Here is a 13,693-nt window from a genome sequence, read left to right as displayed (position 1 = left end):
GAAACGAGCTGCTGGATACTAATTTCACATCTTGTAACATTACACCGCGTAACGTAGATTATTTAAAAAAAACTGCTTATTTCATGTTCTTAATATAAAACTTTCATTTTATTAGTAGCAAGTGGCTTCGGCGATGAACAAGATTTGAAAAAAAAATACCAAATTAGGAAAAAACACAAATTTATTACTGCCAACAAAAACAAAACAAAAAAATAAACTACATCGAGTTAAAAAGTTTGCGCTTAAATTTAAGCAGCGGTCCTCAATTCGTTTTCGTATTTAACTGAGTACTTATGTTCAGGATCGTATCTTGCAGTCAGGTCGTTCCAGAACTCCTGTTCGTTGTTGATCAGATGGCCGAGTACTTTGCGAGTACCTTTACGTTGAACTTCGGTACATTTCGCGCAGTCGTTCTCAACCGCCTCGGCGATGTGCGCTAAAACAAGGTAATCAAGTTAGATGAAGAGCCAATGTCGTAGATGAGGTCGAGGAGACTAACGTAATAGTAATGCAAATCTTATTAATACGAAAGTTTGGATGGATGTTTGTTGCCACATAACTCCAACTGAAGGGATCAGGGTTCCCCCCTGGAATAGACATAGATTATGGCGCATATAATTGCTAATAGGCTGCCCGCTAACAGGTTTCTTGTTAGGGCAGACGGCGTCCCGGGCAACAGCTAGTATTACATGAAAGCAGTAATAAAGCTTTTTTTTTTAATGTATTGAATTGGTGTTATTATTGCAACCGGAGCGAGGTTCTTATAAAACATAATAATCGCCTTTTTTTTATTTATTTCGACTCTATCATAGTTTCAATAAATGTTTGTATGTAGGTTGATTTTATTTCATAGAATTGATGTTTTTGTTGAAAGAAAATCGCTAAAACAGTGTAGAAAACTGTAGAAATTTTTAAAAACTGATATTATTGGTATCAATAGATACATAGAATTGCGATTTATTTATTTAAATGTAAAACTAAATTTACATAGTCCTTCGCGTAAAAGATATTAATAAATAACATTTTTTGTATAGTTGGTAAGAACGAAGCTCACCTTGAACATTCAACTAAGATAATATTACAATCGATGCACTCGCGCCCGTTACCCAGAAGAGTAGACAGAGAACAATAATTTCATAATACCACCCGGTTTACAGGCTTTTCTTTATAATTTTCCCCGATATCAAAAATGATACTCCTTACATATGAAAATTATGATGTAATGGGATATAAAGGGCACAGGCAACAATGCCATATTCCTAGCTTCAATGTCCCATAAAACACAGTGTATTAGTAAAAGACAACTTCACATTTAAGAGTTTATAAATCTAATGTACAACTTACATTTGAGCTCCTTGCCATCAGGAGTGCACTTTCCCTTGTCCAAGACGCAATGGATGTAGGGCACTAGAAGGCGACGGTTGCCGATAATCTCATCGAGGTCGATGTTGTCAAAGCGATCAGTGTAGGTTTCCGGCATGGCGGTCGCAATCGCCACCGCGGCCAGCAGACATGCCAATGTTAGACTCTTCATTCTACAAGGTTTACAATTAAAATTTCAATATTGTAAAATTAAATCAGCATTTTCTTACTTATTACGTAATACAGGAGTGAATCCAGATATGACGGCTGTGCCTCCATAGGGATGGGAAGGAAAGCAAGAAGATTCGGGACTTTTATATATGAAAAATTTGTGGAAATTAGGTATAAACTTAAAATGTTTAGCGGCATCTTGCCTATATAAATTAAATATTTTATATAGACCTTATAACTATTTCTATATCTTGAAATTTTAGGTCTGGATTTCATAATCTTAACAAATTTCAATTATTTTTTCCCTCAAACAAAATGATAAAAGAATAAAAACTCTCTTAGTTCCAATTTTGAAAATACATTTTAAATTAACATAAAAATAGGAAGAAAATGTACAATACCTGTAATGTAAGTAAATCCAACGCTGCACAATTGACAACTTAATTCAACAACACTATGTACTCACATTATATACCAAAGTTACATCGCGTTTTTGACAATGAAACATTTTTTTTCACTAATACATCAGTGGGGATTGTGATTTTCTAAGAAAAAATCTATTACCATACCATTATTGCAGTGACAGTACTGACGTCAATAAAGTTACTTTTTTTGTCTTAAGTAACAAACTTAGTCACTACCATTCTAAGTTAAGTGTGGATGTGTCGTGTTACCCTTAATATCGTACTTAACACATTTAGATTTATCAGTAATATTGCTTTCAGTAATCTATCTGAAGGGTAGCTGACATAGACGGGCATAATATAGGTTATTTTTTAAATTCCGCACTGTCCACCGCGTTGGTTGTCCAAATTTGCACTAATGAAGGATGCGGGTTAATCGAAAAGGTTAAGTTATTTTGCTATTTGGTAAAATGGTAAAGTATTTGTAAAGTCACTTATGACAAACTAGCTTTCACGCGCGACTCCGTCCGCGTGGAACTGAAAAAAAACACAAGTGAGTAGCCTATGTGTTCTTCCAGAGTATCTTCTACGTCTATGCCTAATTTCACCGAGATACGTTCAGTCGTTTAGGCTACAAACTCTAACAAACTCCATCCATCCATCTAAACTTTCGCATTCGTAAGAAGATGTCTATCTCCCATCTCCATTCTTAATCTTCTGGCTTTAAATGAACCTAGCAATTACAAACTCTCTCTTACGTTGCTAGTAGACGTGTTCGTGTTAAAATAAATAAAAAAAGTCGCAGATCAAAGCCATAGAAAACTCCTCCTTGTAATAATTTCCTGCATAACTTTGACTTATGTTTTGAAAATTATTTGATATTTTATCATAGATCTGTTAATTTTTCATAACCATACTTCCTACTATATAAATGCGAAATTTTAGATGGATGTTTGTTAATGTAGCTTAAACGGATGAACGGATCTCCATCGTCAAACCCTCTTAGGGTATTCTCCGAGCCTCTCAGTGAAGAAATATAGTGAGCTGGTGATGATAATGATGACCGACTAACATCAAAAAGCGATTATAAGTTTTTTTTTTTAAATATTAGTAGATTTTTGTTAATTTACTAATATTTCCTTTAGCCATTCCAACTAAGCTCTAGGCTTGTGCTAGGACATGGTTCACGACAATAGTCGAATGACGGGATTCGAACCCTCGACCGCAAGATCGGTAGTCCGTACTTCAAACCATTAGGCTATTGGCGCTAAGTAGCGTAAAGTTTTCTCGTAGGACAACAAATCGAATTAATAAAACAATAAATACAAAGTAATAAAATTTACATCATGACACAAGAAACTGAATTTAAAAAAGGTGACTAGGAATTATTATTAAGGTTAATCAATTCAGTAAAAGTTACATAAACACTTTTTTCCTTGGTTGTACGTATTACATGCTGTTTGCAAGTTAACTTATAAATATTCAGTTAAAATGAGACAAGCAATGATTGCTAAACTTTGACCGATCCAGACGATCTTGCCATTGTCTTGTGATATTACGCTTTGTTTTATTAATATTTTGTAGTTATTTAGAAGACATTTTAATAAATCAGCAAACGGTCTAGCTAATTATTTACGATATCTGCACACTTTAGACTAAAAACGATATTCTTGTCAAGTAGAAAAGAGTAGGAAGTTAAGGAAACTAAAAAGGAAATGGACACGACAAGATAGTTTCAAACAATTAAAAAAAAACTTTATTTATTTAGATCCAGTTTTTATTTTTGGGTCGGCATTATAGTCGTTATAATTTAACAAATAATAACTATAGTAATAATCAGATAAACTCTATTTATTTATAAATCGATTAATAGTAATCAGACATTGCTTTAACAAGTTATAAAATTATATTATGTATTTGTATTGCACGTAATAATTGATACAAATCTATTTACTCGGTTAATACATGATCAGGCTACAATTATTTAATATTGTTGTTATATTATAATAAAGACATTAACAGCAACAACTATTGTTTATATGTATAAAACTAATGTTTTAACTGCTGCACTCAGAGCCCTTAATTGACCACTAACATTCAGAAACATTATGAGCAATTGTAACTAAGAGATTCCCTTTGTAATCTATTAGCAAATCTGAAAGTAGCAGCAAAAAATATTTATTACTTATCAAGGCAACTGTGCGTAATTTTTACTCTACTTTACGCGACAATTTTGCGTAATTCTTGCTCGTATTTACGCGTGTATTTGTTGGTAGGATCGTATTTCTCACAGAGTTCTTTCCAGAATGTTGGCTCGTGGTTGATGAGGTGGCCGATGACCTGGCGGGACCGTGTCCTCTGAGGCGGGGTGCATTGGGCACAGTTGTTTTCTAACGCTTCTTTTATGTGAGCTGAAAAAAAAACAAATTGCATAAAATGAAATAGATTAATCAGTGAACTCTACGGTATTAATCATTGTATATGTTTTGTAGTTTTCCAAAATATGTAAATTAATTTGACAGTAAATATCACTGCATACCTTGGCTGACACCGACATCAAAGTAATAATAATTGTACAATATAAACATAAGAACTACAATAAGGGAGGTTTTCTATTTTCAAGGAATTATTTCGTTACTTTTTAGTGTACTGTTTTTTTTTGAGAATATTTTGTTTTTTGTGTATTTTTAGTATATTCAAACTTGATTAAGACTATTCAATTGGTGTATATCTAAACAAATAATGTATTCTAATATTGGTGGAAAAATACTAAACTAGATGTTATGGAAGGTGTGGTTCCTTGAATCTCTTATTCACGTCACGAGGTATGGTAATATTTTTACTCGGTAACTAAATCCATCGTTGTCTTTTATCTGATCTTATGAATAAAGGTAAATTCATAGTATTTTGATTAATTATTGGAAACATACATAGAAATTAAAACAAGAAATTAAGACTTTTCTCGAACGTGTGTCTTTAAGCAATTTCAGTTGTATGGAAGGGATAACATATCGGTGGAGATAAACAAAGCAATCTAATTGGTATGGATGCGTTAACTAAGAAAATTTAATTAACACCGTCATCGTCCGGCTTCTGTTAATTAGTTTAGTCAAATACTTGCGAATAATTAAGACTATCTATACTAATATAATAAAGCGTAAACACACATTTCTTTGTTGCCTAAGATGTCAGCAATTACAGCATATTTTTGAATAATTCTTTCTTTAATTAAAAGCACTCTCACGTCACGCTTTACGCTATATATTTTCACGTTATTAAACTTAAGGAGTAAATAATTTAGAAAAAACCGTCATGCAAGAAAGGAACAAAAACAACAAGCGGACATTAAAGCAGCAAGGTTGCCATGGTAACAGTAATTGTTATCCAATATTAAGGCCTTAGTGGCCATTTTTATTTTACATTAGCTTTCGCCCCCGACTCCGTCCGCGTGTAATAAAAAAAGACAGTAGCATATGTATTCTTCCAGACTATCCTCTACGTCTATCCCAAATTTCATCGAGATCCGTTCAGCAGTTTAGGCTACAAAGACTAACATCCATCCTTCTAAACTGTCGCATTTATAGTATTAGTAAGAAGTAAGATTTTTTTTTTATTTATTTTTACAGGGGGCTTTGTCGCGAAGCGACGATAAGTAAGATTTTCAATTGCAAATTTCACACATGTAAACAATAAAATAAGAATAAAGCCGCACAGGAACAGCTCGTTTTAGATAAGTCTTATTAAACTGTACTTACATTTAAGCTCCTTTCCTTCAGGTGTACACCTGCCCTTGTCGAGCAAGCAATGCACGTAAGGTACGAACAGTCGTTCGTTGGCTAGGATCTCGTCAATGTTGATGTTGTCATAACGATCAGTGTACTGGCCGGTGGGGCCAGCATTGACCTTAGCCAACACAACGAACAAACACAATACAACGACACTCTTCATCCTGAAATACAATAAATTTCTATCATCAACCGAACAAGGAAATGCTTGTTAAATAAGAGATAGATAAGAAATAGCGACAAAACTATTAGATTATTATCATTTGATATTTACCCGATCTTAAAAATTGATCGAGATAGTTAAGTTCTGCAGCTAAAGACTTTTAGTCGCAATTTTTAGAATCGGTTCAGTGGCTTTTTATTAATGATTTTATTACATTAATAAGCGATATAAACACTAAACAATGTTAATTACTCGATGTTTTTGTTTTAATAATTATGTTATATTTTATTTTGCATTTAATTAAAGAGTAAATATAAATTAACTCGAAATTTGTTTTTGTAAACTTTATCCTGTAGATAAGAGGGCAATTATTCTGTTACCTTAATTTTTCTAGAAAGCTATACACGTCTAGTCACGTACAAATACACTTTAATGTATATTGGGAGATCGGGACGGTTTACTTTTTATAGTGTACATGACTTCATTTTTGGACAATGTGATAACTCGTTTTGGGAGTTTTTTATCCGATTCGTCAAACTCGCCTTCGTCATGTGTGGTGTTAATTGAAGTTAAGGCGAAGCTATGACGTTAAAGTCTGTTGTATAGTTTTTTTTTTTTTTTATTTTATATTGCCTCTGAATATTGAACTTTAGATAAAAGCACTAAAGAGCAATTTTCTTGCAACTCATTTAATAATTGTATACCTAAGTACATTTGAACTATTTTGCTCAACAGATGATGTCAGTATTTATATAGACAAACATAATGTGTGAATATTGTAATATTAGCACATGAGTCCTGTGCATACAAAATGCAGTTTGCATAAAATAAATGTGGTGACTGTACCTATGTTTGTTTTAAAATAAACGACGAATAAATCTAAGTGATTTGTAACTTGGACTGTAAGTACATCCAAGTTTAATGTTTTCAGTAATACAAACGCCTCTATAATGTTATTCTAACTGCCTAATATTGAAACGTAATATTTGACGTCTATCAGATGGTAAGCGGCACTTGTGAAGCAAAGTATTTAAGATTCGTTTTAATATTTGGCCGTAAGATTCCAAAGGTATCTAAAATAATATTTCAACAGCACTTCAATTTATAATAGGATGTCTTTGGTACTTCTTACATATTTACGTAGTTGTATTAAATAAATAAATCTTATATAGCAGATGAATATGATTATTATGATATTTAAGGCGTTATGCAGCAAGCAATATTTATGTCACAAATAGGCCTAGACCTTCTCACTTCAAAGGTTAGCAGTACACCTCGCTGATCCAAGGAAGATCAATGTCTCCCAATTATTTATGTTTAATTTTTTTTTTACAGTTTCTTATAATGCGAAGAGAGTAGATGTGCTTGAATAAAATTATAGTAAAGATGATTTGGCGTTACAAATACTACTTGAAACCAGTCTTCATGATGTCACGGTACATTCCCAGTCCATCGAATTATACATAAACTTTTATTTACGCTTTACATTTTTCCATAGATAATCATTTTGTGTTATGGTAAAAATATTGGCGAGTTTTTAATTTTAAACCAGTTTTAAAGGGGTTATTATTTTATTACACGACTTAAGGAAATACCATTGTCAAATTGTCATACAACTCGTATGTCATAATACTCCGAAATAATTGTACATTTAATATGTTTATAAACTTTAATTGGAGGTAAATTACTGAATGGCTGACCTCTTCCGTTGGCGGTGCAAGGGCGTCGTACCACATTACTCTCGTACACCTCACAGACGATTTGCCACAAGGCTGTTGACCAAAAAACATTTAAAAATAAATCGTAACACCATTCCATACAGTGCAAAATCGTTTAAAGCTATCTATAATACAGTAAACAAATAAAATTATAAATTATCCAATGTCGCGTTGATTCCTTAGAACTGTCACATTAGATTTTGCGGTTTTTCCTCAATACTTTTCCAGGCTGTTTGCCTCAGCGACTCAGTGGTTTCATCACAATTATGATAGATACTCGGACTACTATTATTTATCAATTGTAAACTGAATAATAATAATAGTCCGAGTGAATTTAATTGCAATGTGTGTAGTTGTTCATTTTTCAATTTAATGTAGATTTTTATGACTAGGTTTCGTCCGCGACTCCGTCCGCGTGTAATTAAAATAAAAACAAAAGTGAGTAGCCTATGTGTTCTTCCAAACTATCCTCCACATCTATACCAAATTTCATCGAAATCCGTTCAGGCTACAAACTCTAACAAACATCCATCCATCCATCTATCCATCCATCCATCCATCCATCCATCTAAACTTCGGCTTTTATAATATTAGTAAGATAATAATTACGTTAAAAAAAAGTAAATTGAAGTGCGAGCTTAAGCCAGGACATGTGGAATAAACAAATCAAATCAGCTAATATAATGGGTTTAGTTATCATTGTAACAATGCATTGATTAAAATGGCACTAAAAAGCCTAACAAAATATAAAATGTTTACGTTACTTAGGTTAATAGTTAATTTATTAACTTCTAGTTTCACTGCGCATTTTCAAAATTCATTCAAAAAATATGTCTGTTGGTATTTAAAAAAATCACTGAAACGTTCAAAAAGAGTCTGCCCACTGCTCGATAGGCCTTTCCCAATGGCTTCGAAACTACGCAGTCCTCCGTCTTCAACTACATGATAGTAGGTTCTGCTACGTAATAAGGAAACATAATTTTGAGACTTAGAATACCTTAAGTACTTGATGTTCGCATGATAGGAAACAATTTTATGCAAGCGGTCTAAAATAGCTGTATTAATTTAGAAAAATACCCACATTATTTCCAGGATATAAAAGCAAATGGTAAGCGATACAGAATGCAAGTTTAAAATTTCACTTCACTTTGATATCAAGGAATTTGAGGTACTTAGAGCTGTTTTCTATATCTATCTGTACTAATATAATAGAGAGTAAAGATTTGTATTTTTGTATATATTGAAATAGCTCAAAAACTACTGGGCCGATTAAAAAAATCTTTCACCGTTAGAAAGGCAATTCATCTGTAATTAACATAGGCTACTTATTTTTTAAGTTCACGCGGGCGAAGTTGCGAGAAACAGATATTTAAAAAAATTAAACTTTTAACACTACAATATTTACTTTAACTCTTGTATCTATTTATCCTATACTTGTTTGGAATATTTCCGTTTTATATAGTTGCTGTTTATTATATCTATCGATCATTATCTCTTGCAAAAACTTAACCTAAGAACAAAGTTCGTTATTATGTAAGTATTTATAAACAAATTCGATCTGTTATTTACTTAATATGACATCATAGAATCGCTTAATGTTTTAACAAACTAATAACAGTTATGAAAACGAACGTGCAAATTACATTTCTGATAGTGGAAGTTGAATTATTTTGTTATTTACAATATGTCATATTAAAAACTAGCTTACGCCCGCGATTCCGTCCGCGTCGTATTAATAAAAACGAAAGTGAGTAGCCTATGTGTTCTTCTAGACTATTTCTACACCTAGACCAAATTTCATCGAAATTGGTCAGCCGCTTAGGCTACAAACGCTAACAAACATCCATCCATCTAAACTTTCGCATTTATAACATTAGTATTAGTAAGATAAACAAATTTACAAACGCGAAAAACATTACCCTCCAGTCAAGTAGAACCTGATTATATTTTACATGATGCCAAAGTAATACATAGGTAAATCTATAGCAAAACAGAACCGCATTATAAGTGATAAACATAAAAACTTGACGTTCAAAACCAGCTATCAAGTTTTTTCTTATTATAATTTATTGTATACTAGCTGTTGTCCGCGACTTCGTCCACGCATTATTATTAGTGAAAATCGAAAAATATTCAGTGAATATCCAGTCGAAATCGGCCCAGTCGTTTCGGGGATTACCTACAACAAACATGGCTTGCGGACAGACAGACAGACAAAAACATTTAAATGAGATTTCCGTTATCAGCAACGCAAATACATAATCGTCCCGAAAACTGGATTTTTTCTTTTGATATTACAAACAGACACTCCAATTTTATTATTATGTAATGTAGAATAGATCAATACACATTGAACTAATAACAAAGTAGCAATTTACAGATACTTTTTGTACCTTATAAGTTATAGTTTTTTGCTTTAGGTAATTAAATAAAAAATGGAATTCAATAAAAACTACAGATTGCTTATTGAATTATAAACGATTTATATAAGTGTAGATTAGCTTGACTTGTTGCTGCGATAAACCAGCGTACATACAGAGTTATACTTTCAATTACGTTTATCAATATAATACGAATTAGTCTAGTATTCACATCGATGAAAATAGGAAACAAGTAAACGTTTAATAAACATCATGTTAACACCGCATCCAAAAACTGTTACCATATTTAAAGAAATAGCAGACACGTTGGTGTTGCTAGCTTGTTTAGGGAAAAGATTATGCATAAGGGTTTGCACAATCCCTATAATAACATCTTATGAATGGATTACTATCAACTCCAACCACGTTATATTAGAAAAAGAAATACTCGTATATCAAGTGTATTGTTTTTCACAGCGCCTGTTGGTAATAAAGAGCAATTCTACAAAAAATTAAATTTGCTAGAAATTGAATTAAATATTTCTTAATGTTAACTTAACAAAAATACACTTTTTTATGATAAGGCTGTTGTAATAAAAAGGTAACATTGCACACACCGACTATTTTCCAGGCTACCATGAAACTAGTAATTTTGAATCTAGTTATCTTAGTACTTCTGTATCGAAGTGAGGGTTTTCCAACTCCCACTTATACAACGAAGTATGACGACGTGAACTTGGATGAAGTGTTGGCGAGTGAGCGCTTATTAACTGGATACGTAAACTGCCTTCTGGACATGGGACCTTGTACTCCTGATGGTAAAGAATTAAAAAGTAAGTAGAAATATTTGCCACAATTTCTGGATTTACCAACAGGCGATGAACCCCTGTTGTTAGGCATAAGCCCACAGATAATATTAAAATCAGTCACCGGTTAGTCCTTGGATAGATCACACGTAAGATTAAAGCATTGGCAATGTTTGAGATTGTTTTTGAATGTACTTTTCAGAAAATTTGCCGGACGCCATCGCAAATGACTGCATGAGTTGCACAGCACGTCAGCGAGAGGGCGCTGACAAGGTGATGCACTACCTTATCGACAACAGATCCGCCGACTGGGACAGGCTTGAACGAAAGTAAGGCTTTGAAATGATTTGTCCATAATACAACTTATCAAAACAGTAGCAACCAGACCCAGAAAAGATAATTAAAATATAGCGTAAAATTGCTCTTTGATAGATGATTGCGTTTATATTAAATAAAAGAAAATCATTTCTTTTTAATTTCTTGTATAAAAGTTAGAGTAGACTTATAAAGTGATTGATTTTGAATCAACTTCATTTTCATAAATTTCAGATATGACTCTGACGGTAGTTACAAAAATAAGTACTTGGAAAGCAAACTAAAGAGAAGCAGAGTTGAAGAAAAAGTTCAATCTCAAGAAAGCATCATAGAGACCGAAAATGACGAATAACAATACGATTGACGAAAAACATAATATACATAGTTTTATTATTATTATAATAAATATTTATAATGACAATGGTGATGATCATATCTCATATTCCACTGGGAAATCTATTTAACCTGAATTTACAATTATAAAATAGCAATTATTACATGTTATATTAAAATACAAATAACCATCCAAATAATACCAGTCTCATCAACACCTTTAAGCTTTTAGAAGCAAGCACAAACATATAGGTTTTGGGTCAAAGAATAAAATGATGAAATAAATTAGCAGTTTATTCAAGTATAACAAGACTTAAAAATACTCGTATGTATAAAAGAGACGATGCAATAGGACACCCTATACGTACAACTTATTTTGCATTTTCATTGAATACAATTATATTGATTAAGAGAACATTTTGACATAAATATTTTTAACAAGTAGGTGTGAAAGAACTTGTGTAAAATTCAAAGCTGTTCCAAAGTATACCTTCTGACTCTAACCGAAGCGCCTGGAGAAATAAATCTGTTTTTAGATTCGTGTAATTCTTCAGGCTCACCTTTAATTTTATATTTAAATTTCTTTCGCTCTGCATCACTATCTGTCTTTGCATTTAATTTCGTTACCATAACGTACCTAGAAATTTATAAAGCTAGAGAATTATTATTGCGTAATCCATTTGATTTTTATCCTCTTCTTGTTGCATGCTTTTTGTCTATTTTTTGACGATTATACCTCGTGAGGAAAACCTTCCATGCGACAGGATCGTGAGCCATCATTGACGCTACAATTTTACCAGCTTTTTCTTTTTGTATTACAGAACAGTTTTCACAGTCGTTCTTTAGTGCTTCTATTAAAATTCCTAAAAAAAAACATAAATTTCACTATAAAACAATCCACTTAGATTCTTGTACAGTCAGCAAAAATAAACATTACAAACTTTTTGTATACAGCTGTATTCGGCATTCGTGTAGCAGTCGGAAGCGAATTCGTGCAAATATATTTTTGATACGGAAGACGTCTACCATTTCCTGAAGCTTAGTATTTAGCCTAAGATACATTTTTGTATATATTTTTTCAACTGAGTACATAAAGAATATTTTTAAATGTCCTTGTTTTACAAATACATGAATAACGATTTATATTTGCAAACGCGGTGAAAATAGCTACAGACAATCGGCTTGGGATAATATTTGACTTTTTACTTCACTAATAGTTAGGTTCTGTTCAAATTTAAGTCCACTAAACAAGTACTACAGGGATCCTATTGTAACGATCAATAAAATAGACTTGGGTACTTCCACTACAGCTTGTAGTGGAAGTACCCAAGTCTATTCAAAAAAAGAAACTATTAACTAACCTTTAATTTCGTACATGTTCTTTGTGCAGTGATTATCAGTTGACATCAAACATTTGACGTCTTGAGGCTGCAGCGGCGGGACTGCTTCGTTTATATTTACTTTGCTCTTCAACACATCCAGTTTCTCTTTCTTCTTAACAACCTCGTTTAGTTCCGCAATGTCGTCTTCGCCGTAAATTATCTTGTATCCCATACTTTTAACACCCGGGCTCATAGTCCTGTCGATACCTCCTATTGTTACTTCAGAGGAAACAGTCCCTAACATAACTGCAATTGCAAAAGATATTGCCAACATTTTAAAGTAACTGTTCGATGTAATTTGTGAATGAAAACGTCTTAATGGACTACGAGCAGCTGACTGTTGCGAAGTCAATGCTGTAATGATAGCAAGTGATGAGGATTATATCAAGAGTAATTGTTGTTACTAGTGAAAATTAACCGAGGTAATCAACCTTAGGTGCGTGCTCGAATGAATTTAGCACTGCTCACAATAAGCCATTGTGTTCAAATGTCACCTTATATAAACTGCTTGCCGATGAAGATCTATCTTGATTGTTTTATAAATAAAATAGAATACAATAACATGTGATTATACTTTGCATGCTGACCAAAATATATTTGTGAATCGAAAAGAAAATCAATTGTTTTGTAAGAAATATATTTAATGTTCTTTATTTCAGAAGACTCTACATTTAATTACAATTATTTTCGTAACATTTCAATATTCAGAGCATACCCATCAAACTTTAGAAAGAATGAATCATATTAGTTTATTTTAATGTTGATCACCCCTGACGTTTACGTATTCGGGGCGCGACTGCCGCTGTAAACAAACAACCTTCGCTCCTTTCGCATACAAATTGCGACAAATACTAAACATTAGTTATTGAATCTGTGATAATGGTTTATTACCGA

At 32.6% G+C, this 13,693-nt stretch overlaps 4 protein-coding genes across 4 annotated transcripts; 1 reads left to right on the top strand and 3 right to left on the bottom strand.

The window, feature by feature from the left end:
- Positions 1–163: 163 nt before the first annotated feature.
- On the bottom strand, positions 164–1,986 carry LOC106102349 (ejaculatory bulb-specific protein 3-like). Its single transcript, XM_013281784.1, has 3 exons — positions 1,935–1,986; positions 1,345–1,535; positions 164–436 (listed from the first exon to the last, which is right to left on the bottom strand). The coding sequence occupies exons 2-3, from the start codon at positions 1,532–1,534 to the stop codon at positions 249–251; spliced, it is 378 nt and encodes a 125-aa protein (XP_013137238.1). The 5' UTR covers position 1,535; positions 1,935–1,986; the 3' UTR covers positions 164–248.
- A 1,710-nt stretch (positions 1,987–3,696) lies between these two features.
- Positions 3,697–6,351, bottom strand: LOC106102343 (ejaculatory bulb-specific protein 3-like). The gene is made up of 3 exons (XM_013281779.1): positions 6,266–6,351; positions 5,693–5,886; positions 3,697–4,348 (listed from the first exon to the last, which is right to left on the bottom strand). Exons 2-3 carry the CDS (start codon positions 5,883–5,885, stop codon positions 4,158–4,160), a joined length of 384 nt encoding a protein of 127 aa, XP_013137233.1. The 5' UTR covers position 5,886; positions 6,266–6,351; the 3' UTR covers positions 3,697–4,157.
- Positions 6,352–10,599: 4,248 nt separating this feature from the next.
- Positions 10,600–11,612, top strand: LOC106102188 (ejaculatory bulb-specific protein 3-like). Its single transcript, XM_013281599.1, has 3 exons — positions 10,600–10,796; positions 10,972–11,098; positions 11,319–11,612. The coding sequence occupies exons 1-3, from the start codon at positions 10,601–10,603 to the stop codon at positions 11,434–11,436; spliced, it is 441 nt and encodes a 146-aa protein (XP_013137053.1). The 5' UTR covers position 10,600; the 3' UTR covers positions 11,437–11,612.
- A 135-nt stretch (positions 11,613–11,747) lies between these two features.
- LOC106102187 lies at positions 11,748–13,375 on the bottom strand. The gene is made up of 3 exons (XM_013281598.1): positions 12,779–13,375; positions 12,154–12,280; positions 11,748–12,054 (listed from the first exon to the last, which is right to left on the bottom strand). The coding sequence occupies exons 1-3, from the start codon at positions 13,071–13,073 to the stop codon at positions 11,886–11,888; spliced, it is 591 nt and encodes a 196-aa protein (XP_013137052.1). The 5' UTR covers positions 13,074–13,375; the 3' UTR covers positions 11,748–11,885.
- Positions 13,376–13,693: the final 318 nt, after the last annotated feature.

Source organism: Papilio polytes, unplaced genomic scaffold, assembly GCF_000836215.1.
Source record: "Papilio polytes unplaced genomic scaffold, Ppol_1.0 DF823923.1, whole genome shotgun sequence".
NCBI lineage: Eukaryota > Metazoa > Arthropoda > Insecta > Lepidoptera > Papilionidae > Papilio > Papilio polytes.
This window is presented reverse-complemented; position numbering and strand designations above follow the sequence as displayed.

Coding starts and splice junctions, on each gene's coding strand:
- LOC106102343 (XM_013281779.1), bottom strand. CDS start 5,885: ATGAAGAGTGTCGTTGTATTGTGTTTGTTCGTTGTGTTGGCTAAGGTC. Junction 4,349..5,692: donor TGAAGGAAAGGAGCTTAAAT/GTAAGTACAGTT, acceptor TTTTTTTTTCAG/CTCACATAAAAGAAGCGTTA.
- LOC106102187 (XM_013281598.1), bottom strand. CDS start 13,073: ATGTTGGCAATATCTTTTGCAATTGCAGTTATGTTAGGGACTGTTTCC. Junction 12,281..12,778: donor GAACATGTACGAAATTAAAG/GTTAGTTAATAG, acceptor GTTTTTTTTTAG/GAATTTTAATAGAAGCACTA. Junction 12,055..12,153: donor TGGAAGGTTTTCCTCACGAG/GTATAATCGTCA, acceptor ATAAATTTCTAG/GTACGTTATGGTAACGAAAT.
- LOC106102188 (XM_013281599.1), top strand. CDS start 10,601: ATGAAACTAGTAATTTTGAATCTAGTTATCTTAGTACTTCTGTATCGA. Junction 10,797..10,971: donor TGATGGTAAAGAATTAAAAA/GTAAGTAGAAAT, acceptor TGTACTTTTCAG/AAAATTTGCCGGACGCCATC. Junction 11,099..11,318: donor TGGGACAGGCTTGAACGAAA/GTAAGGCTTTGA, acceptor CATAAATTTCAG/ATATGACTCTGACGGTAGTT.
- LOC106102349 (XM_013281784.1), bottom strand. CDS start 1,534: ATGAAGAGTCTAACATTGGCATGTCTGCTGGCCGCGGTGGCGATTGCG. Junction 437..1,344: donor TGATGGCAAGGAGCTCAAAT/GTAAGTTGTACA, acceptor ACCTTGTTTTAG/CGCACATCGCCGAGGCGGTT.